At 47.6% G+C, this 24,993-nt stretch overlaps 1 protein-coding gene and 1 long non-coding RNA gene across 2 annotated transcripts; both read left to right on the top strand.

The window, feature by feature from the left end:
• Nucleotides 1-1,066: 1,066 nt before the first annotated feature.
• H1-1 (H1.1 linker histone, cluster member) lies at nucleotides 1,067-2,002 on the top strand. The gene has a single exon (XM_030314668.1). It carries the CDS (start codon nucleotides 1,067-1,069, stop codon nucleotides 1,709-1,711), a length of 645 nt encoding a protein of 214 aa, XP_030170528.1. The 3' UTR covers nucleotides 1,712-2,002.
• A 17,264-nt stretch (nucleotides 2,003-19,266) lies between these two features.
• On the top strand, nucleotides 19,267-22,466 carry LOC115515043. The gene is made up of 3 exons (XR_003969117.1): nucleotides 19,267-20,551; nucleotides 20,653-20,763; nucleotides 22,338-22,466. It is a non-coding gene; the product is annotated as an uncharacterized LOC115515043 (long non-coding RNA).
• Nucleotides 22,467-24,993: the final 2,527 nt, after the last annotated feature.

Genomic DNA, 24,993 nt, shown 5'->3' on the forward strand with positions numbered 1-24,993 from the left:
CCACTGTCTTCTCCCGGCCGCCAGGCGACTGCCCAGAGTCTCTCGTGAGAGACATTTTGTTCTTTCATGTTTCTGCACGATGTGAAATCGCTTTAGCGGTGTTGATACTTTTCAATGCTCCTTACAGCCACAAGGAAGCGAAAGGAAGATCGCTCTAAGCAGTTGTGTCCTCTCGCCTTCACACAAGGAACCCTAAGCCCCCACAGTCCTCCCGGCGCTTATTTGATGCCCCTCCCTTGTCTGGTTTTGAGCTTCAGTAGTCTTTGGTGAATGCGACATACTGACAGGGAACAGGTGATAGGTAAAGGGGAACAGCCGCTGGTTGGGGTTACGTGGGAAGGATGAAAAGGCATCGGGAATTCGTGCAGCGCATTGGATTGTAAAAATAAGGTGCAATCACACTTGTATATTGTTTTCTGCACGTGCAGCTTGCGTGTTAACTGCCGCGTGAGTTCTGATGTTTCCCACGACACTCCTCTGACCGAAATTCACAAAAGGCCCGGTGCAGGCGTATCAGTCTTCGGCGTTGCCGGCAAGGCCACGGCACTGATGAGAGCTGGTCCCGAACCTGCAAGACGAGGCCTCCACCCATCCACACACACACCCCCAACCCAAGCACACCCCGCTTTCCTCTCTCCCTCCCGCCACGCAAGACGCCACCTTTCACGTTTACTAATTAGAAACAGGCGCTCCTGACAACACCCAGCTGAAGCTCCTTGGATTCCTGTTTGAGGGCTCCGTTTACAAACAGCTCTCCCTCCGCCCCCCGAGATGAGGCCGGTTTTGCGGTCCGCGCTGAGGTCCGGGGGCCGCAGAGCCCGGCCCCTCCCCGCCCCGAGTTTCCGTGCCCGAAGCGGCCGGGGTGGCGGCCTGGGGCCCGCGCGCGCCCGCGCGCGCGGCTGGCTAGAGGGACCCGGCGGAGAGGCGGCGCTCCGAGGCGAGAGGCGAGCGGAGCGAGCACCAATCACAGCGCGGCCCCGCCCTATAAATACGCGGCGCCGCCGTCCTCGGCGTCTTCCTGTCCCGTCAGGTCCCTGCAGTTGCCTCTGCCCGCCTCCCTCGCAGCATGTCCGAGACCGCGCCGCCCGCGCCGGCCGCCTCCACTCCCCCCGAGAAGCCCGCGCCGGGCAAGAAGGCCAAGCGACCCGCGAAAGCCGCCGCCGCCAAGAAGAAGCCCGCGGGCCCTTCTGTGTCCGAGCTGATCGTGCAAGCCGTGTCTTCCTCCAAGGAGCGCAGCGGCGTGTCCCTGGCCGCGCTCAAGAAGGCGCTGGCGGCCGCCGGCTACGACGTGGAGAAGAACAACAGCCGCATCAAGCTGGGCCTCAAGAGCCTGGTGAGCAAGGGCACCCTGGTGCAGACCAAGGGCACCGGAGCCTCGGGCTCCTTCAAGCTCAACAAGAAGGCCTCCCCTGGGGAGGCCAAGGCCAACCCCACAAAGGTGGCGAAAGCCAAGGTGACGGGCGCCTCTAAGAAGCCCAAAAAGGTCACGGCGGCTGTTAAAAAAGCCGTCAAGACCCCGAAAAAGGCCAAGAAGCCTGCTGTAACCAAGAAGCCCTCCAAGAGTCCCAAGAAGCCCAAGGTCGTGAAGCCTAAGAAAGTAGCCAAGAGCCCTGCCAAAGCCAAGGCTGTGAAGCCCAAAGCGGCCAAGGCGAAGGTGACCAAGCCAAAGACCGCTGCCAAGCCCAAAAAAGCAGCGCCCAAGAAGAAGTAAACGTTCCAGTTGGAAGCTTCTTCCAATAACCCAACGGCTCTTTTAAGAGCCACCAACCTACTCCGGGGAAAGAGCTTTAGTACGTGTGCCCTTGGGCTTCTACGCGGAATTTCTGCCTTCTTGCCAGGGTCTCTGCCAACTTCTGCCCCGCGCTCAGTCCCTTACAGTGGAGTTCTCGTTATGGGGAGCTAGGCCCTTGTACTTGAGACTAGGGTTCTGGGGCTTGAAGGGGATTCAAGTGGGGAGGTTTGAGAGCCCCTTCCCTAGTACTTCGTTTTACCCGAGGTTCCCGCGCAGCACCAGAAGTACGTGGGGAACTTGGCGTCCCTGCCACCAAGTTCCACACCCCCAAGCTAGTCCGTCATCCACGTGAACTGCCTGGGGTGTGACAGCCCCGCCGTGGTCAGGGTTGGAAGCGTGTGCCACGACTACTCGGTTTTCCTGGTTGAGTTCAAAGCAGGGACGTGGTGTGGACAATAGTGCGAAAGCGGCCTTTTCCAAAATTGGTTCCCTGGAGAAGGCCTTTCCGGGCAATCGGTGCAACCTAGGGCTTGGCCACGCCCTCCGCACCCGCGGCACGCCAGCTGGACGTCCTCCGGCAGGACGGAGACGCCCTGGCGTGGATGGCGCGCAGGCCGGTGTCCTCGAGGAGCCCTAGGAGCCCCGCCAGGTAGGCCTTGCACGCCTCCCGCGGCGCCGAGACGCCCGAGCTCTGGAAGCGCAGGTCGGTCTTGCGGGCGCTTGAGCGTGGGGCGAGCTGCGGGCGAGTTTCTGGCCGAGGTCACGACCAAGGGGCTTGGCTGCAATGGAATTTGAGAGCCATAAGCCCAAAAGCCCTCATCGGGCTTGTCTGTATCTAGGAAACGAAGCTGCCCTGGCTGGATTTTGGAAAAGCCACTCTGTAGCCTAACTACATGGTGTTTCCCTGCGCGCAGGGTTGTTCCATTCTGGCGGTGCTATATACCATAGTAAGTAGTGAACACTTTCGCAGAATTGCCCCTTTGTAAAGGTTTTTCTAAGTTAATTCTGGGATTCAGATGTTAATCCCGCCTTTCACATCCGAGGAGAAAACAGCATGAGCCAGGGTTACTACTTAGCACAGCTCCGTAAAGACTTCTTTTTACGCGTGCCCATACGAATTCTTCTGTTTTTCAGATGATCTTTTTCCTTTTTGCACTGGCTTGCTGGGCTCCCACTATCCCGTAGTCGGCCAAACAGGCGCTCCACATTTGCGTTCCTCCCTCAAATTGGTTTGTGCTTCCTTTGAACTCTTTTACAAGCACCCGTCCTCCACAGGCATGACTGTTCATTTTGGTCTTCCGCCAGGGTTATTTACAAAACAGTGTTATTATATACGTTGCAACTTTTTTACCAAAACTTCTCAAAAATCCCCTTTAGTCAAACCTTTTTTTTAAAGGTCCTTCACGTAACATACACTATTCACCCGTTTCCTATTTATAAGCTTTGACACGGTTTCCATTTACCACTACTGACCCTGGTGCAACAGAGTTCCAACACCGAAATTGCTAGATTAGAGTGTATTTGATGTCTGGGTTGGTGCTGACCTATCCTGAAAATAGCTCCCCTCATCCATTCCAGCTGTCAAGGTGTGGTCACAATTTCTGCCAGTCTAACGGGTATAAAATTATTTCACATTGTCCTTTTGTTTGCATTATTATAGTCACTAGTGCATCCTTCCTTTAGGTTTATTAGTCATTTGAATACGCTTTTCAGAGAATGTCTACTTGTCCCTTTGCTCACTTTTTTTCATCGGGCAGTTTGTGTCTCTTGCCCCATTCTGTTTTTTTATATAGGAGAGACAGGAACCTTCTTATCACCTGTGTTGCAGATAGTTTTCTAATTCTGGCATTGTTTCCCATATTTTGTTTATGATGTGTTTTCCATTTATATGTATTCTATAAAAGGAGATCTGTATATAAAATCTGGAATATTAAATGTTTTAGTTAGAAGTGTATCTTTTTCTTTTGTAGCTTCTAGATTTCCATTTTGGTTAAGAGACTGAACCCTACCCCACCATTATTCATTCAGCAGCCTAGGTTTTCTTCAAAGAATTTTTCTTTCTTAAAAAATATTTAGTCTCTAATCCATCTAGAATTTTATGTTGTTCAAGATAGAATTGAGTTTACATTCTTCCAGATAATGACCAGTTATCCTAACACCATTTATTAAATAATCCGTCCATTTCTACCACAAAACTGAAATATGTCCTTGTTATTAAAGTATTAAATAATGGGGGGCGCCTGGGTGGTGCAGTCGGTTAAGCGTCCGACTTCAGCCAGGTCACGATCTCGCGGTCCGTGAGTTCGAGCCCCGCGTCGGGCTCTGGGCTGATGGCTCGGAGCCTGGAGCCTGTTTCCGATTCTGTGTCTCCCTCTCTCTCTGCCCCTCCCCCGTTCATGCTCTGTCTCTCTCTGTCCCAAAAATAAATAAACGTTTAAAAAAAAATTAAAAAAAAATAAAGTATTAAATAATGGGATCTATTTATGTATTCTAATTTTTTATTGATCTCCATATAAGTCCTGTACCTTTATTCCCGATTTGTATGCTTGTTTCTGTTGCGAATGGAAGGCTTTTTAGGTCTTACTGCTAGGAAGGAAGAAATGTTTTGATATGTTGTGGCCAATGAATTTACCAATTTCTATAATTCTATTTCTCTTTACTCTTTAAATTAGGGCTCCTTGAGTTTTTCCTAGTCCTCTGCAAAATAATCTTACCGTTTTTTTTTCTCAATGTCAATACCAAGCATTGTATTTCCTTTTTTGTACTGCATTTGCTGAGAATTTCCAAAGTAAAGTTAAATAATTTAGCAGAAATCACTTTTTAATTCTTGGTTTTAATTAAGCTGTTGTTTGTCCTTTCAGATAATATTCGTTAAGTTTTGGTATCTCCATTATATTTAAATGATACCTTCAACTCTTTTTTTTTTGATAGCTTTCAGATTTTAATATATGGAAATGAATATAAGTATAAATATATATTTTCTCTTTTCAAATTTTTATTGAAATTCTACTTAACATACATTGCAATATTGTTCTCAGGAGTAGAATTCATTGATTCATCGCTTCCATACAACACCCAGTGCTCATTCCAACAGGTTCCCTCCTTAGTACCCATCACCCATCTAGCCCAGCCCCCACCCCCCTCCCTCCATTAACCTGTTTGTTTTCTATCTTTGAGTCTCTTATAGTTTGTTTCCCCCTCTCTCTTTTGTTTCCCCCTCTGACATGTTCATCTGTTTTGTTTTTAAAATTCCACATATATGGGAAATCATATGGTATTTGTCTCTCCCTGACTTATTTCAGTTAGCTAATCCACTCTAGCTCGTTGCAAAAGGCAAGACTTCTTTCTGATGGCTAAGCAATATTCCTTTGTATTTATACGCCACATCTTCTTTATCCGTCAGTCAGTGGGCATTTGGGCTCTCTCCATAGTTTGGCTATTGTTGATAATGCTGCTGTAAACACCAGGGTGCAGGTACCCCTCCCAATCTGTATTTTTGTATCCTTTGGATAAATACCTAGTAAGGCAATTGCTGGATTGTAGGGTAGTTCTATTTTTAACTTGTTGAAGAACCTCCATAGTGTTCTCCAGAGCAGCTGCACCAGTTTGCATTCCCACCACCAGTACAAAAGTGTTCCCCTTTCTCTACATCCTTGCCAACATCTGTTGTTTCCTGAGTTCTTAATTTTAGCCACTCTGACTGGTGTGAGGTGGTATCTCAGTGTGGTTTTGCTTTGTATTTCCCTGATGATGAGTGATGTTGAGCATCTTTTCATGTGTCTGTTGGCCATCTGGATGTCTTCTTTGGAGAAGTGTCTGTTTGTGTCTTCTGCCCATTTCTTCACTGGATTATTTGTTTTTTGGGTGTTGAGTCTGCTACGTCCTTTATAGATTTTGGATACTAACCCTTTATCAGATATGTCATCTGCAAATATCTTTGTCCCATTCTGTAGGCTGCCTTTTAGTTTGGTGATTGTTTCCTTTGCTGTGCAGAAGCTTTTTATCTTTTTTTTTTTTTAAGTTTATTTGAGAGCAAACACAAGCACAAGTGGGGCAAGCGCAGAGAGAGACAGGGAGAGAGAGAATCCCAAGCTGGTTCCACGCGGTCAGCGGAGAGCCCGACGCAGGGTTCAAACCCACGAACTGTGAGCTCATGACCTGAGCCGAAATCCAGAGCGGATGTCTAACCAACTTGGGCCACCCAGGCGCCCCTGGAAGCTTTTTTATCTTGATGTTGCCCTTGCCTCTGGCGATGTGTACAATCGCTCCAGCCAAGGTCAAAGAGGTTGCTGCCTTATTCTCCTCGAGGAGTTTGATGGCTTCCTGTCTTACATTTAGATCTTTTGAATATATTTTTGAATATATTTTGTGTGTGGTGTAAGAAAGTGGTCTAGTTTCAGTCTTCTGCATGTTTTGCTGTTCAGTTTTCCCACCACCATTTGTTGAAGAGACTTTTTTTCTGATGGATCTTCTTTCCTGCTTTGGCGAAGGGGACTTGGCCATATCGTTGTGGGTCCGTTTCTGGGCTTTGTATTCTGTTCCATTGATCCACGTGTCTGTTTCTGTGCCAGCACCATACGGTCTGGATGACTGTAGGTTTATAATCGAGCTTGAAATCCGGAATCCTGATGCCTCCATTTTTTTTTTTTTTTCCAGGATTGCTTTGGCTATTTGAGATCTTTTGGGATTCCATACAAATTTTAGGATTATTTGTTATAGCTCTGTCTGTGAAAAATGCTGGTGGTATTTTGATGGGGATTGCATTAGATGTGTAGATTGCTTTGGGTAGTATAGCTATTTTAACAATATTTGTTGTTCCAATCCATGAGCATGGAATGTTTCTCCATGTCTTTGTGTCTTCAGTTTCTTTCATAAATGTTCTATAGTTTTCAGAGTACAGATCTTTTACCTCTTTGGTTAGGTTTATTCTTAGGTATCTGGTTGTGTTGGGGGCAATTGCAAATGAGATCAACTTCTTGATTTCTTTTTCTGCTGCTGTGTTATTGGTGTATAGAAATGCAACCGATTTCTGTATGTTGATTTTATATCCTGCAACTTTGCTGAATTCATGTATTAGTTCTAGCAATTTTGGGGTAGAGTCTTTCAGGTGTTCTACATAGAATACCATGTCATCTGCAAATTGTGAAGGTTTGACTTCTTCCTTGCTGATTTGGATGTGTTTTATTTCTTCTTGTCGTCCAGTTTCTGAGGCTAAGACTTCCAGTACAATGTTAAATAGTAATGGTGAGAGTGGACATCCTTGTCTTGTTCCTAATTGTAGGGTAAAGACTCTTATTTCCCCACTGAGGATGATATCATCTGTGGGTCTTTCCTATATGGCTTTTGATGATGTTGAGTAATGTTCTCTCTGTCCCTACTTTGTTGAAGATTTTTATTAAGAATGGATGCTGTATTTTGTCAAATGCTTTCTCTGCATCTATTAACAAGACCTTATGGTTCTTATCCTTTCTTTTGTTAATTTGGTGTATCACGTTGATTGATTAGCAAATATTGAAGCAGCCTGGTAAGCCCCGGAATAAATCCCAGTTGATCATGATGAATAATTCTTTTAATGTACTGTTGGATTCAATTTGCTCGTATCTTGGTGAGAATTTTTGCATCCATGATATTGGCCTGTAATCTATAGCAGGGTTTTTGTCTGATTTGGGAATCAAGGTAATGCTGGCTTCGTAAAATGAGTTTGGAAGTTTTCCTTCCACTTCTATTTTTTGGAACAGTTTGAGAATAGGCATTAACTCTTCTTTAAATGTCTGATACAAATCCCCTGGGAAGCCATCTGGCCCAGGATTCTCATTTGTTGGGAGATTTTTGATTACTGGTTCAATTTCTTTCCTGGTTATGGGTCTGTTCAAATTTTCTATTTCTTCCTGTTTCACTTTTGGTAGTTTGTGAGTTTCTAGGAATTTGTTCATTTCTTCCATGGCCCAGTTTGTTGGCATATAATTTTTCATAATATTCTCTTATAATTGTTTGTATTTCTCAGGTGTTGGTTGTGATCTCTCCCCTTTCCTTTGTGGTTTTATTTGGGTCCTTTCTCTTTTCTTTTTGATAAATCTCACTGGGGGTTATCCATTTTATGAATTACTTCGAAGAACCAGCTCTTAGTTGTGAGTTTAGTCAGAAATTCTGAGTCCGTGAGATTACTTAACAAGCGACGTTCAAATGCCGCTGCCCAAGTGACGGACTGGGCAGAGGCCTGAGTTCTGAGCCCCTTGGCAAGTACCATGGAGAGGGCTGGTGGCTCTGAGGAGAGTGGTTTGGGGCAGGACGGAGTCGAATTAAGGTGGAACTCTAAATCGGGGCATTACTGGTATATGGATGGCCTTTAAAGCCATGAACCTGGGTGAGGTCACCAAGGGGATGATTGAGGTAGAGGAGAGTATAAAGGGGGAAATACTGGGTCCTGAGGCATCCAACCCATACTTCTGCAGTCATATACTGCTCTTTCCACACCTGCAGGTAGGTTCTTCAGTAGACATCCCAGAGGGGCCCAGGGACGGGGACGCGTGCGGAAGCCTCGGCCACGGCAGGCAGGACCCAGGAAGGGTCAGCTGGAGTCCGGGGTCCCACTGGGCCCCTGCTGTCACTGCCGCTCCCGCTAAACTCAGGTTTGGTCCTCAGCTCCCTCCACCTCCTGCATCACTGGCCGGCTCCCTCGGGATCCACCAGGGGGACAAAGGCTTCGTTCTCCCCAGAACCCATCTGACCTGAAAACCGCCTCCAGCATCGGCCCGGGAGGAGAGCTGGATTCACACTGCGGGTCCCCTTGGCTGGCCTCGGGTCCTCCTCCGGGTCCTCCTCCAGGAAAGAGCTGCAGTGCGAAGGCCGAGCCGCCAGAGGGCGGCTGCCTCGGGAATCGGATGCCCCAAGGAGAACCTGCCGGAAGAACCTGCCGTCAGGGTACCAGGATGCGGGGGACAGAACCGGCGCAGGCAGGGAGCGAGCTTCCGGGAGGTGGGGGTTCTGACACCTGTTCCAGCGCTTCCTGGCCATCATCGGTTGTTGACAATCTGCTTAAGGTCCCAGAGGTTTGGGTTTCTTGGCCACAACCTGGGAGTCAAGAGCGTCCCCACGTCCCAGGAGTTGGCCGTTCACACGGAGTGGGAAGACGGCTCCGGGCAGAGAGGTACTTACGGACGGTGGGCGGGGACCAGCTCACCAGAGCCTGTGGCCAAGCTTGCGGGCCTTTTGTGAGCTGGCCGTTGGAATGCATTGATTATTAAAAATTAAATTCTAGGAGCCCCTGGGTGGCTCAGTCGGTTAAGCATCCGACTTCGACTCAGGTCATGATCTTGCTGTTCGTGGGTTCGAGCCCTGCGTCAGGCTCTGTGCTGACAGCTCAGAGCCTGCTTCGGATTCTGTCTCCCTCTGTCTCTGCTCCTCCCCTGCTCGTGCTCACTCTCTCTCTCTCTTTTAAAAATAAACATTAAAAAAAATTAAATTCTATAAACTTACAATATAAAAGGCAAGGTTAACAGCTCCCATATGTCTCCCGATGACTCTTCGGCTTACGCCCCCCCCCCCCGGGGTTGCTCACCTGTCCTGCGTCGGTGTGGTGGTAACACACGTTGTGCTGCGACGCACCCCCTCCCAACTCCACACTCGGGCACCACCGCAGTCTGAAATCAACCACAGTGGGGGTCGTTTGACCACAGAAGTGGGCAAGCATTACAAATGGAAGGGACGATTTTGTTTTTGAGTGTGTGTGTGTTCTTATTGTTTCCTGAGAGCTATTAAACATTTATCCACATGCCTTTACTTTCACAGGAAGGTCTCCATAAACCCCTCCTTCTGGGCTTCCTCTCGCTCAGGTCGGGGCAGAAAGGCTCGGGGCAGGCGCGTGGGTTCGGTCATTCCCTCCGTGTTCAGACCTCCACACTGAACTTCCCTGGGTCAAAACAGTGTGGCAACAGACTCCCAGAGTGGGACTCCCTAACGAGGACAACTGTCACTGAAACATCGCGGGGCTTCCGTTTGATTCATAAGAAAATTTCTTTTATCGTTTATTGTGATTTGTAGTTTGATAAGGTTTGTCACTTGGTTAGTCTACCTAACTTCAGATCCACAGTGGCTTTGATGTTGTCATTCATCAGCTTCTACAAAGGTGGGGGGGGGGGCCTGGGATCCTATGAGCAAAGGTTCAAAAAACAGGTGGGCAGGGGGTTGGGGGAAGGGGAGGGTACAGAAACATCAGTGCCCTCTCTTCCCCACACGCCTGGAAATGTGAGTACAAGTTGCAGTTCTGGAAGGTAATAGGGCCGATTTACACAGGAACCTGAGGGAGCCCCAAAGCCCCCTGGGAAAAGGAAATATCCACCACCTAGAGGGTTAAGAGCTTGAGACAAAAGCACGGGAGGTAGGTAGTCCAACTAAATCACAACTCACTTTTCAACCATCCACAAAATGTTGTCCATAAACTGCCAGTGTCCTCGCGGATGATTCCAATCCGGGCCTTGGTATCATCATAAAATAGAACTGTCTTGAATTTTTAAGTCCAAGGAAGAAATCGAGGGGACAACAGTCCCGCAGCTGGAGACCCCACTGCCTCATTAGAGAGACCGCTCCCGGGGAGGGGTGCTGGTCTCCCTGGGGTCTCAGGGCTCCTTCCGCCCCGCCTGACAGTCCAAGAGGCAGGGAAGCCGGCCAATATATTCCTCAAAAGGGAGCCATCCTGGAATGTTCGCCGCGTTTCAAAAGTATTGCTTATCAGTAATCAAACCCGTCGATGGGCTTGCCTGGTGGTCCACGTGGTCCACGCCACGGAGCCGTGGCGGAGCCGGGTGGCCCTGCCTCCACGCGGGGGGCTTGGTGTGGCCTTTAGGACTGACGGTGGACTCGTAATGCGAGTAGAGGGGGCCTGCCCGAGGGAAAGAGCGCCCCCCCCCCCCCCCCCCACTGCTCGCGGAGCTCCTCTCTCCGCGGCACGGGGCACAATAAAACCTGTTCGTTCGCATATATTCAGTACATGCTGCTCCATCGCCGTCCTCTGAGCTTCCAGAAGTTTCCCTCCACGTCGGCAACCCCTTCCTCCAGCCCACCTTCGTCGGCCACCCCACATCTCCACCGATGTATCAGAGGCCTTCCCCACCGCACCCAGCATGGCCAAAACCCTGCTCCGGGACGCACACGGGGCGCCTTTTCAAAAGGTAAAACTCAGAATGAGGTCTGCAGCCAAAGGGAGCCTCCGAGAGACAGTAAGCCGATTCTTCGAGACCGCAAGCGAAACGGGTGTGACACGAGGACGTCAAGGGGCAGGGCTTCAACAAGGCCAAGCGCGGGCATCCTACTCCCTGGCACAAGGAGGGGAGGGAGGCTGGAACGGGGGGGGGTTTTCTGTGTGTTCCCAGCGTCGTCCACCAGAGGGCGGCCGCGGGCTGCCGGAGGGCCGCCCACGGAGCCGACCAGACGGGGCGGGCCCTCGGGACCCTGTGTCTGTTTCTTCCCAAGTGCCCAGGGAGGCCCGCTTACAAAATGAAGACCCGTATTTACTTTTCTGCATTAAATCCCAGCTTTTAAATTTTGTTAACTAACTCTGTGAGTATATTTTCCATCATTTGTCACAGGACATACTCGGATTTGTTTTTTGCTTGTCTCACTTAAACATTATTTTTTATTAGAGAGTGAGCAGGGTAGGGGCAGAGGGAGACACAGAGAGAGAGAGAGAGAGAGGGAGAGAGAATCTCAAACCAACTCTAGGTTCAGCGAGGAGCTCGATGTGGGGCTCAGTCCCATGACCCCAGGATCGTGACCTGGGCCAAAATCAGGAGTTAGACGCTCTTGGACTGAGCCACCCAGGCGCCCCAAACATTTTTATTAGATTACTGTCTGTTTTATAACAACCACTGATTCTTCTGCGCAATTCCTCAAAGCTGCTGGTCTGATTAAACTTATGGAGTCACTCACCTGCTTTATAAGAAGGAAATACTGAATATTTTGGCTGCCCTAAAATATGTATGTATTTTATGTATGTAAACAAATGTGATTTTACAATTAGCATATTCCTGATACTGGCTCTTAGAATTGGTTTCTTAAAATATGTATGGTTTATGGACATTTATAAAGCTTTCATTGTATTACTGTATGATTCTATCAGAATTTCTTATTTATGAAGCCATTAGCTACATATGACTTAGATTAGCATATAACTTTAAAATGGTTATTAGTAGAAATAAAATGTTCTCCTCAAGCTTTTTTAATTTCTTATGTATTATATATGAGTATAAAAAACAAAATAGCAGAGAAGCCCCTTTTTTTTTACCAAAATGCATGTTTTTACTTTACTAGTAAAATTTTTTTTTTAATTTTTTTTTTCAACGTTTATTTATTTTTGGGACAGAGAGAGACAGAGCATGAACGGGCGAGGGGCAGAGAGAGAGGGAGACACAGAATCGGAAACAGGCTCCAGGCTCTGAGCCATCAGCCCAGAGTCTGACGCGGGGCTCGAACTCACGGACCGCGAGATCGTGACCTGGCTGAAGTCGGACGCTTAACCGACTGCGCCACCCAGGCGCCCCATTTTACTAGTAAAATTTAATCAGATTTCTGTGTTGGCCAGATTTGCTAGGCTAAATATTAAAAGTTCCCAAGCAAATGCATTTTTCTCTTATACTTTTCTGTTATCCGAAGAAAACATAAGGGCCTCCTATGTTATAAATGTAATTTTCGCTCATGTTTTCAAATATGGTTTCGACTGAGTTGGAGGTTTGTGAGATAGTTTGGATTATTACATAATTCACACAGGCGACAGCTAGTCCGACAGCTCACACATTATCAGCTGAACTCAGTTTAGGTTTCTGTCTTCCAGCTCCTAAAACAAAGCAAGCCCTCCCACTGGTGAAGACAAAACCCTCACCACCTTGTCTCCCGCATTTCGGCAGGATAGAACGGTAAATCAATCGGATTCCATGCTGGTGCAGTTCCTACGGATGGCTCTGTCTTCTCCACAAATAGGGCCAAGGTCCTGGGGTAGACTAGCGCCTGATAAGTGGCAAACAGAGAGGAGCGGAGGAGTGTGTGACGGCGAGGGGGTTGGTGCCAACTACGAACCCAGCCACAATCCCAGGAGAGACCTCCTCAAGACGCAACGCTGCCAGAGAGTTCCAAGTGGGTCAAGGCTGGGCCATGGCCAGGCAGAGGGCGTTTCCTTCCCGCACCCCGGCCCCCCCACAGGCGCCGTGGGCGTGCGCATGGTAAAGGGGGTGATCTTCAGCACCCGGGGCCTCAGGGGAGGAGGCACCAGGCAGACTATGGGGAGGACTGTCAGAAGGTGACATTATGGACGGTGACCAGAAAGGAACAAGGTAAGGATGCACAGCTTTAGCCGACTGTCTGGTCCAGGTAAAAGAGGAAAGAGACTGGGGCGTCCGGGTGGCTCAGTCGGTTAAGCGTCCGACTTCGGCTCAGGTCATGACCTTGCGGTCTGTGAGTTGGAGCCCCTCGTGGGGCTCTGTGCTGACAGCTCAGAGCCTGGAGCCTGCTTCGGATTCTGTGTCTCTCTCTCTCTCTGCCCCTCCCCTCCCCTGCTGGTGCTCTGTCTCTCTCTCTCTCTCAAAAATAAATAAACATTAAAATTTTTTTTTAAAAAAGAGGAAAGAGATTGCAGGAAACATGCAATGGTCTCGGACTCAGATGCTCTGCTGTCACTCCGTACACCCATCTCCCCGTCCTGCCATGTCACCGAGGCCAGCATTTACCCCTGGATTGGGGCGGTGTTGGGTAAGTGAGACAGTAACGAACCAACGCAGAACCTTCAGCAAAGAACTGGGTCAGTCAAATGATTCTGATGATTATGAATCACGTGAATGAAAGAAAAGTGGAATAACGGAGGTCATTTTTGTTACTACTTTTTAGATCAACTTCACTGCAGTCCCTTGCATACAGTACACATAATTTAAATGTTCAGCTTGATAAGTTTTGACAAATGTATGTTCCCTTGTTTCCCTAACCAAGATACAGAATATTTCTGTCACTCCAGAAAGTTCCCTTATGCTCCTCTGACATCAAGTAAGACCTAAATAAATACTGACATTCAGTAAGACCTAAATAAATGGGAGAAACTTCAATTCTCTCCAAACTGATATAATAGCTTTAATACAATCCCAATAAAAAATACAGCTGGCACTTTTGGGGGGGGGTGGGGAGAAACTGGCAATCTGATTCTAAATTCACACGGAAATGCCAAGGGCCAGAGACAGCCAAATCAATCTTTAAAAAAAAAGAAGAAGAAAAGTCTAAGGACTTACTACTTTCTAATTTTAAGATTTCATTAAAAAGCTGTAGTAGTCAAGACAGTATGTCAATATGTACTTGTAGAAGGATAGACAGAAAGACCAATGGAACAGAACAGAGTACCGGGAAACAGTTCCAAACATCTACAGTCAATTGATTTTGACAAAGGGCCAAGGCTAGTCAGTAGGGAAAGAACAATCTTTTCAACAAATGGTTCTCAAACCACTAGATATCCCTGAAGGGGAGAAAAACTCTTAACTCTTACACTTCAAATGGATCACAGACAATGTAAAAATAAAAATTACATAACTTCTAAAAGAAAACATAGAAGAAAATCTTCAATACTTCAGGATAGGCAAAGATTTCTTAAGAATACAAAAGAAAAAAAAAATCAGGGCGCCTGGGGAGCTCAGTCAGTTAAGTGTCCAAGTCCTGATTTTGGCTCAGGTCACTCACGGTCTCATGGTTTGTGAGCTCTCGTCGGGCTCCAGGGTGACGGTGCAGAGCCTGCTTGGGATTCTCTCTCTCCCTCTCTCCCTCTCTCTCCTCTCTCTCTGCCCCACCACCCACCAAAATAAAATAAACTTAAAAAGTACAAAAACCCCGTGAACCATTAATGATAAAATGACAACTTTACCTCATTAAAAGTAAAAATCTCTGTCCTTCAAAAAACAGTTAAGACAATGAAAAGAGAGACCACAGACTGAAAGAAAATATTTGTAATACATCTGTCTGGCAGAGGACTTGTACCCAGAAAATAGAAAGAAACTTACCATTCAGGAAGACAAAATGCAAAAAAAAAAAAAAAAAGAAAAAAGAAAAAGAAAAGTTTTCAAGAGATGTAGCACATAGTACTTTTCATAGTGCATGAAAAGATTCTAAACATTATTAGTTATTACAGAAATACAAGGTCAAAATCACAACGAGACACCACTTGACACCTGACAGAATGCCCCAAATTAAAAACGCCGACCTGGTGTGAGCAAGGGTATGCAGGAACCAGTACCCCCACACATTGTGGAACAAAGGGGACGATGGCACGACCGCTCTGGAAAGACAGCATGGTTGTTCTTATACAGTTAAACAAACACCTTCTACAGCCCAGCGATTCCATCCAAGAGAAATGAAAACATGTCCACACCATGACTTGTAGACAAACATCTCGTTTTTTTTCACAATTTCATAGATTACAAACAACCCAAACGCCCGTCAACAGGTGACTAGATAAATTAATGTCATGTATCCATATAATGACACACGGCAATAAAAGGGGACAAGCCGGGACGCGTGCAATGACATGGATGAATCTCAAAAACAGATGGAGAAAAATAAAGCAGATACAAGAATACACGATGTAAATTCCATTCATGTGAAATCTTCGGAATGGAAAAACCAAGCTATTAACAGAAAGCAGATCAGTGGTTGGCTGGGGGACGGGGGACTGTGTACAAAGGGGCACATGGAAACTGTCTGGTTGATGGAAATATTCTGTATCTTGATTATGACGGTAACTACACGGGTATATAAATTTTAGTATATCATATAATTAATACAGGTGCATTTTGTTGTGTATCAATGATTCCTCAATAAAGTTGATTTTTTATTAAGTAGATTCTTGGCTGGAATGGGGTGGGTGGCAATTACCAGGATAATTAAGCACAGGAAACACTGAAAATACTATAATCAACTCATAAATACATATACATGGAAATTAAAGAGGAGAAATAATGGCACGATTAATTAAAATCAAAAACAACCTCTAAATTTTATTTTAGCCTATAGTTTTAAAGTTGCCCTTCCTGACAGAGGCCGCTCAGTCCTTCCATATTTCATCATTCTGGTTTTTTTCAAAAGGCCCTGGTTTATCTATCACCTAAAAGCTATCAGATAAACTCACTCATATGGGGGTGTAAACATATTATATGTTAAGCCTTAGTGACGCTTTAATTTCTAAAGAAGATACTTAACGTTTAAACAAATAAAACTAAAAACGGCAACCCTTCATGATGAGATTCCACCTCCGAGACCACGTGGATGTGAAGATCCGGAGAACAGGATTGTCCCCGCTTCACTCCCTCACTCTCCCCACCAAGCACACACGTACGGGGCTTTTATAGAGATTAAGGCTCCTGCTAAGTCGCTGAACAACTGGGGTGGAAGGATTACACTAGCTGAATCCTGGGTGAGGTCACAGTGAGAAGTCCAATCTCTAACCATGCCACATCAGCCTTCCCTGCTGATGGTGTGTTTATGAGGCCCCAACCTTCGGGGAGGGGGAGGAGGTGTCTTTTGTTGGCAGGACTATTTACTTTCCCCAACGGAGGAGAGAGCTCTGATTCAGAAATACACAAGGAAATCAGTACAATAAAAGAAAAGCCCAGAAACGGTGCCACGCACAGCATACAGCAGAAGTAATACTAAAAGTTGGTGGAGAGAGACTGAGAACTCAGGCTGAGTAACTGCCTTTCATATAGAACCAAAAGGAAATTATAGTTCTACTCCTCACAAAAAGTTCCAGATCCAATAAAGGTACAGATTAGAAAAGAAAATCTTTGAAATTTTTAGTAGAAAATAAGAATACTTATGACCGCAGGGGAAGGGCAGAGTTTCTTAAATCAGATACAAAACCAAAAAATGATTAAGGGATATGGTATTCAACTTGAACAATCCGAAATTAACATTTTCTATAGGACAAGATCCATTCTAATCACAATTAAGGGACAAGCAATATACTCATAGAAACTATTTGTTACCTCACTAAGAATTAGAACCCAAAATTCATAAAAACCTCTTAAAAATTAGCCAGGTAAGAAAAACAACCCAAAAGAATACTGGACAAAGATATACCAACAGACAACTGGCAGAAGAGGAAACTACAAAATGACAGGTAATTTGCAAAAAGCAAGTAAATGCAAATTAAAACAACAGTGAGATATCATTTCACACCCTCAACGGCAGGAATGTGGGGAAAAAAGGCATGGCAACTTGGCAGTCCGGAGTCCGGTTGAAAGTGTGCATCCCCTAACACCCAACAATTTTCCTTCTTGGTATACACCCTGGAAAAATTCTTGTACATATGCACAGAGACGTGTACTGGAATGTAAGCTGCGGCCCCGTTTGCAAGAGACGAAGAAATATAAGACACCGGAAGATAAGAGCTCGGAGAGAGACGTGGGTGGCTACAGGGCCTGAACGTATGAAAAGGAGGCAAAGCATGTCAATGGGGAAAGAACAGATAGTCTGTAGGTGGTGCTGGGAAAACTCACTGAATGACAAAAATAAACTGGATCCCAACCCTCCATCGCCTACAAAGGTGGGATCCAGTTGAATTAAATTAAATGCCGAAGAGTGTAGGGTAAACTCTGAGGTTTGAAATAAACAGTAAACAAACAAACAAACACATGAATACTTGAAGGAGATTCCATTGGCATCGATCAGAATTAATACTTTCGATTACGTTAAACTTAAGGCTTCCAGTTCAATTAAGAATCTATGACAAAGTTACCGTGTTTGTGAGAAGACACTTGAAATATCAAAAACCAAGAAAAGTGGGGCGCCTGGGTGGCGCAGTCGGTTAAGCGTCCGACTTCAGCCAGGTCACGATCTCGCGGTCCGGGAGTTCGAGCCCCGCGTCGGGCTCTGGGCTGATGGCTCAGAGCCTGGAGCCTGTTTCCGATTCTGTGTCTCCCTCTCTCTCTGCCCCTCCCCCGTTCATGCTCTGTCTCTCTCTGTCCCAAAAATAAATAAACGTTAAAAAAAAAAAAAAATTTAAAAAAAAAAAAAAAACCAAGAAAAGAGTTAACAGCTAAACTATATCAACATCTGAGAAATCAACAAAAACATGTAACTGACTCAACAGAGAAATCGACAAACGGTGTCATCTGGTAGAAGACAGATGAAAAAACGGAAATGCTAGCAATCATTTAGAGATTTACAACTCCTCAAAATGGACAGGTAACACAATGAGGTGTCATTTTACTCCCTATTTGGCACAAATTATAAAGCTAGATAGAAGCAAGCGCTGACGGCTTCAGGGGACATAAGAACTCTCCCGCTGGTGCAGGACTCTAGATGCTGAAGCCACCAGGAAGAGTATCTGGCAGCACTTAACAACTTGGAATTTGAGAGTCTGTCACTGGGAGGGTGCAAAACTATGCACACTGCGGAGAAGTACTCTACAGTGTCAGGATTTAGGTAGGTTAGACGCAGCAGCACGGAAGCGTCTTAAAAACATCTTAGAAACACCAGGAGATGCCAGCGTCAGAGCCCGCCCGCTCTCCACCAATATCCCCACTGGGCAAATAAACAGCCTAAACGTTCAGCAACAGAGAACACAGGAATACAAACGATTTATTCTTTCAATACAATGGACTCAACTGTTTGTATCTACATAGATAAACAGAATCAATACCCCGCGGGGGAAAGAGCGAGTGACAAAAGGTTAGATGCACGCGGTGGGCGCAGCAAGACAGCGTTTAATGCGGTTTTGCCTGTCCTTAAAACTTCATTTAAATGATGTCACGCTGCATCTAATATTTCGTAAAGTCCCTTTTCATATTTTTAATAAAAGCCTGTCACCTGTTATTTCCCTAAACACAATCCGAAGCAAACACAGTCAGATGTTAACTTTTAAAGATCTGGGGGTTGGGTGCGCAGGTAGTTTTGTACTGTTCCGTTGGCAGGCTTTCTCCGGAAAGCCCGGCGGCTGCAGCCCCCCCAGGACAAGGCTAGGAGGGGTCGGTGGTTCCCGGCCCACCCCACCCTGCGGGGGTCTGTTTACTCGCCTCACTTCTTTCCGCTCTGCCCGCCTCAGACCCGGGGTCTCCATCTGCATCCCCTGAAGACTCCCCCAGGATCAGCTCCTTTGCGGGAGCGCTCGCCCATTGAAGGAAACGAGGAAAACCGGGAGCGGCCGGGAGGCGGCAGGAGCCGCCGGCGGGCGGCTGAAGGGGGCGGGGCCGGCGCGGTGGGCGGGGCTCCGGCGGCCGGAGGCGGGGCAGTGCTCGGAGGGGCGGACGCTGCGCCGCGGCCGCGGACTCGGAATCCGGTCTCGCGAGGTCTCCCCGGCTCCGGACGGCGGTGGAGTCTGCGCCGAGGGGCGCCGGCGGGGCGGGGGGGGGCCGGTCCTGCTGGCCGCGCTCGGGCGCCTGCCCGCCCCACGGGTGGCGCACACGACAGGCTCGAGGGGAAGGGGTGATGGCGGGTGGGACCTTGAACTCCCCCAGGACAGGCCTCAGGAGAGAAGGGGGTGCTCCACCATCCCTGTGGCTCCTGGGGTGGGGGGACCTGGGTAAGACCAAAGAAATGATCCCTCCGGGGGAGAGGCCCCTTCAGTGTCACTATAGGAGCTCAAGATGTCAACCCTGGGCCTGGGCTCCCCGGGCTCACATCCCTTTGTGATTTGCCCGGGGCAGGCCGGCTTAGGTGTGTCGGGAAAAATCTCTCTAGATCACACCGTGGGCTGCAGGCGTTGAGAACCACCGATCTGGGCCGAGTCCCCCACAGTAGTGAATGCTTTTCTTTGTCGTCTCTACAACGGAATTAGGACTTTTTCTGGAGTGATGGAGGCCCAGAGAAGGGGTTGAATTACCCAGGGTCCCGCAAAGATTACATGATGGCGGTCCAAGAATTCGTCTTTAGCAGGTCAATAGGAAAGTGCTTTGCAATTGTTAAATTAACAGAAAAACCCAATCTGTTGTGTTACATAGCTGGTGTTCTGTACCTGAGCACTTCTCACAACAGCCTGGGATTATGGCCCCGTATTACTCTCCAGGAAAGGGAGACCCAGAAAGGTGGCCTCACGTATCCTCTTGTAAATAAAATCAGACATAGATCTGTCCCATAGAGGGTGGAATTTTCTATTTTTAAACTTCACTTGATATATTTTATGGACCCTGGGTGTCCAGTAAACTAAAGCAGGCATTTAGGATTGGCACCAAGATGTCAAAGAAAAATCAGTCCCGTCCTCGGATTGGAGAAAAGAGACACAGGCTGAGACGCAAGGCAGGTGGGAAGGAGAGCTGATGAGGGAGCAAAAGGGAAACGAAGGCGGAGCACAAGCTAACACCCTACACCGCCTCCTCTGGAGTGGGATCTGTGTGACATTCCTCAGGCGCCCCTGATGCCCAAAAACAAAGGGAAGGGAAAAACAAATGATTAACTGCTAGAGATCACGGTCATGCGGGACACGGGACATGACTCTTCATCAGTTTGCAACTGTCTTAGTAATTTACAAGAAAAACACCATCCCCAGAAACCTGTAGACTCAGTTCCCTGGGACCCCCACCTCCATGGGAAAGAAAATCTTATGTAATCAGTCACTCCTCACAATCCTAGGGCGGCTCTTTTCTGTCCCCAGGTCCTGTCCCTGTGCTATAATAAAATCACCTTTTTGCACCAAAAACGTCTCAAGAATTCTTTCTTGGCCGTTGTCTCCGGAACCCCCGCCTCCAGACATGCCGGAATGAGCTCTGAGGACTGAGAGCACTGCCTGTGCACTGCAGTGAAGAGACGCCTGACTCCTAGAGTAGCACGGGAGGGACCCCTTTTACCTGTCCAGAGACGCTCAGGGTAAATTCAAGCAGCCTGACTGATTCTCTTGACCGCATGCTCGTTAACATGCTCATCAAACACCTTCCTAAACAACACTTTCTTGTCTCCCTTACTCCCAGGAAGAAGGGAATTGGGATGCAAGGTCTTTGGAGTTTCCCGCTTGTCTACGTCCAGCTGCCTGATGAGTCTTTCCTTCCCTGGGAGTCGGGAGAAGCAGACTGGCCATACAGGTGGGCATGAGGTGTGGGGCTAAGAGAGGTGGGGGGTGAGGCTCAGGTGACACAGAGGCCCAGGGCCCGAGGCTGTCTGTGGGCAGAGAGAGTGCAATTACTGATGTGGACAGTTCTAATAGACCTGGTCTCCAGGGAGAAGCTAGGCCTGAATCTGCCACACGCCAAGGACTCAGGGTGTCTGAATCTCCCTCCCTTAGTTTCAATGTTGACACTTTTTTTTGTTGTTGTTGAGAGAGAGAGAGAGTGTGAGTGGGGGAGAGGCAGAGAAAGAGGGAGACACAGAATCTGTAGCAGGTTCCAGGCTCTGAGCTGTCAGCAGAGAGCCTGACACGGGGCTCGAACCCAGGAACCCTGAGATCATGACCTGAGCTGAAGTCGGACGCTTAGCCGATGGAGCCACCCAGGCGCCCCTAGTTGCTGAGACCTTAAGCCACAAGTTTCTTCTGATAGATTGCAAAATTTGCCCCAAATGTCTCTCATCCCACGTGTTTGTCTGCTTTTGCATTCGTAACTTTGAAGCTTCTCCCGTCAAGAGGTGGAATGTATTTGTCTCTCCCTTGGATCTGGCCTTGGCCAAGTGATTTCACAAATGTCACCGAAGCAGATGCTTGAAAAGAGCCAGGTGCATTGCAACCTGGTCCCCTCTTGGTTCCCTCATAACCTGAGCAACCACGTGAAAGAGGCTGAGCTTATCTGCCAAGAGGAGGAGGGACTCCAGGCAATAGCCTGCCAACCTCCGGACTCATGGGTGAGCCCATCCCGGACCAGGCAGGGCTCGCTGACTCTCCAGGTGTTAAAGAGACAGGAGAAGGCAGGACCGGGTTCAGCCACCTGCAGCCCTGACTACAAGAACCTCCAGCCCGTGGAGGTTAAGTGTATTGTAAGTGTAATCATTGGTAGCAGTTTTAAGCAACCAAGTCTGGGGGTGGCTGGAGGTAGAAATTGACACGCATTCAGTGAATGGCCTTGACTTAGTCTTTTACAACTGTGACAGCCCACCGGTCCTTCGTGTCATCTCTTTCCAGGTACAAAAGCGCAGCGTGAGTCTGGTTTGTGCAGTGCAAACAAGGAAGAGGGTTCTCACCTGGAACCCAATCAGCCTAGCTTCTTGATCTTGGATTTCTCAGCCTCCAGAAGTGTGAAAAATAAATGCTTTCCGTTTAAGTCACCCAGCCTGTAGTATTTTGTTATAGCTGTCTGAGACAGTTATCAGATTTCATTTCCTTGGTGGCTGTGGGGGTATCTTTGTCAAGTTTTTATGTCAATGAGTTTGTAGGCTTTTTTTTTTAATCCACTAACTAGAACAGTTTAAATAATATCTACACGTGGTGACCGTTGTCATCTACCTCAATGTCTAATCTCCCTTACTTCCTTGACGTGAGAATCTCGGAATGTTAGCCGGCCGCCTTGAAGAACGAGGCTATTTCTCAGTTCCCTAGGTGAGGTCTTAGACTAAGTTCTGGCTGAGACAACGCAAGCAGAAAGTTGTACGGTAGGTTTTAGGAAGCTACGTGAAAAATAGCTGTCGCATGCATGCCCTTTACTTCCATGTTCCCTTCTCCGTCCTACAGCTTGGAATGCAGGTGAGATGGCTGGAGCTCTGGCCGGCTTAGATCCCAGCTGTGGGGGAAGGGCTGCTAACAGGAACCTGGCAAATCTGTGCAGTTTCCAGACCGGCCCCGGACTTTCTGGATTTCCTGGACTTCTACATCTGGACTGTTTTTGTATGGGAGAGACATGAACCTCTTTCAGCCACTATCATTTTGGGTTGTCTAGTCAACAGAACTCAATCTAATCTCCCAATAGCAATGCGTCGCTAGTCCTTTGGGGGGAAAAAAAAGTAGCCATAAAATCATCTGCTCTTTATCTGTTTTGTTTCCGTGTATTTAATTGGGATTCTGTAACTTCCTGAATGTCATTTGCATGTATTAGTCTGTTTCGATTTTCATTCCCCTTCTTGAATCAGTTAGGTCATTCGATTTCTTTTAAAAAGTAATTTCTCAAAATTTTCAAATTTTTAAAAAAAATTTTTTTTTTCTTCAACGTTTATTTATTTTTGGGACAGAGAGAGACAGAGCATGAACGGGGGAGGGGCAGAGAGAGAGGGAGACACAGAATCGGAAACAGGCTCCAGGCTCTGAGCCATCAGCCCAGAGCCTGACGCGGGGCTCGAACTCACGGACCGCGAGATCGTGACCTGGCTGAAGTCGGACGCTTAACCGACTGCGCCACCCAGGCGCCCCTCAAAATTTTCTAATTTATTTGCACACAATTCTTCAAATTACTCTCAAAGCTAGGATTTCCTGCATATGCTCTCTTGATTCCATTTTACTTCCTGTTTTCTTTTTTAAAACTCTGCATTCGAATAGTCAATGATTTATCCAGTATGGTAGCATTTTTCCCCTTAAGGACGAGGCAGAACTTCGTTTTCTTTCTGGAACTTGCCTGCACCTGAATCAGTTTCTCATTTTATCTCGACTACCCTTATGGCTTCCAAAGGTTTGTTTTGTTAATTAAAAAAAAAGGTCTTAGCTGAATGTTTATCATCGTTCTTTCCTATTCAGCAGTCTAAGTGTTTCACGGTATAGACTTCTCTGAGCAGAGTACTCTATTCCGCTGGGGAAAGACTACACTTATGGATAAGACGGGACTGCAGGACACCTAGAGGTAGAGACGACTTAGTGACTTATCCTGCACAAAGGTGTGGTCTCTCAAATATCCTGTGGGTCTGAGGCTCCAGAAGTAGGTCCGTGCACTCAGACGATGGGGCCAGAGAACACATACGACTGGGGTTCCTTGGGGGGAGGGGGATCACTTTCCTCTTCCTATCTTACGTTCTCCAACTAGGGTCCTGTAAACTAGACTAAGAAAAGACAAATAGGACACAAAGAGAAGTTATTAACGTGTCGTGAGATCATAGAAAATATATGTATTGGTCACTGCCCCCAGTTCCTGGCACAGGGCTCCTAAATCCTTTGGAACTTGCTGAGTGATAGGAGCGTCTCTTGTTCTAACGAAGCAGCTTTGGGTGGCTGCTGGATAGCTCCAGGACGGGGGCAGGTCACCAGAAAGACCAAGCCGTGGTTTAGAACTTCCAGCGTCATCCCACCTACCCCCCCCTCCACCCCACCCTCTGGAAAGGAAGGGAGGAGGGACTGGTAATCGGGTAACAGCTGATCGTGCCTTTGTGATGGAACCTCCATAAAAATCCCAAAGGTACAGGGTTTGGAGAGCTTCTGGGTTATGAACATGTCCACGTGCTGGGTGACATACCCCCAACTCCATTAAGGACAGAAGCTCCTGTACTAGGAACGTTTTTGGACCCCATCCTATGTATCTTTTTTTTTTTTTAAGTTTATTTATTTTGAGAGAGACAGAGACAGTGTGAGCAGGGGAGGGCAGAGAGAGAGAGGGAGAGAGAAAACCCCAAGCAGGCTCCGAGGCTGGGGACAGTCTTGCGGGACTGAGCCCTCAACCGATGGGGTCTGCTCGAACTTTAGTTACTTGTCAGAATTGAAATGAACAGTACGACATTGCACCTGTCGTGAGAAGTGAACTATCTAGCCAGAGTAGGTAGGGGTGAGAGGGTGGAGGAGAAATGGAGTTCTCCCTAGACACACGGGAGCGCTCGGAGACGAAGAACTCAAAGGTGTGACTGGCACTGGGGCTTACGGCATCTTAACAGAGGAATCATTGACTTTTAGCGAAGGGATAAGACGAAGGAAGACAGCTTTCTAGGCGGTGCACGGAGTCCCCCAAGAAAATTCGTTTTCATTCTTTCTCCCCTTTCCATTTGGAACATCTCGTCGTAGACCACGTTTCATTCTTCTTTTCACACTTCACTTGTTATTGCCCAGACAGAGCTCGCTAGGCCTGGTGGGCATCCGCACTCGCCCCATCATCCGGGCCTAGGGCTCAGATGATTAATCCCAGGTCAGCGGTTAGAAGCGTCACTGCTATTTTGATTTTCCTGCTCTTCCTTGCGGCCGGCAGACACAACTGCAGCTTTCCCTCACTCCCCACCCGTGAGTTCATACGGCATCCGACAAACCGGGAGAACGCAGACCCCCTGAGCCCTGGGTCTCCCTGTGGGTCACCCAGAGACTCCTGTAAATCCAGGCTCTGAACCCACGGAGGGGCTGCAGAAGACGATGCATGCTCATGGCTATTCTCTTGCTTTCCTCGAGCTCAGGCTGACCATCGGTGGATTTCTGCAGTTTCCATCCA

Source organism: Lynx canadensis, chromosome B2 (assembly GCF_007474595.2).
Source record: "Lynx canadensis isolate LIC74 chromosome B2, mLynCan4.pri.v2, whole genome shotgun sequence".
Classification (NCBI taxonomy): domain Eukaryota; kingdom Metazoa; phylum Chordata; class Mammalia; order Carnivora; family Felidae; genus Lynx; species Lynx canadensis.

Coding starts and splice junctions, on each gene's coding strand:
- H1-1 (XM_030314668.1), top strand. CDS start 1,067: ATGTCCGAGACCGCGCCGCCCGCGCCGGCCGCCTCCACTCCCCCCGAG.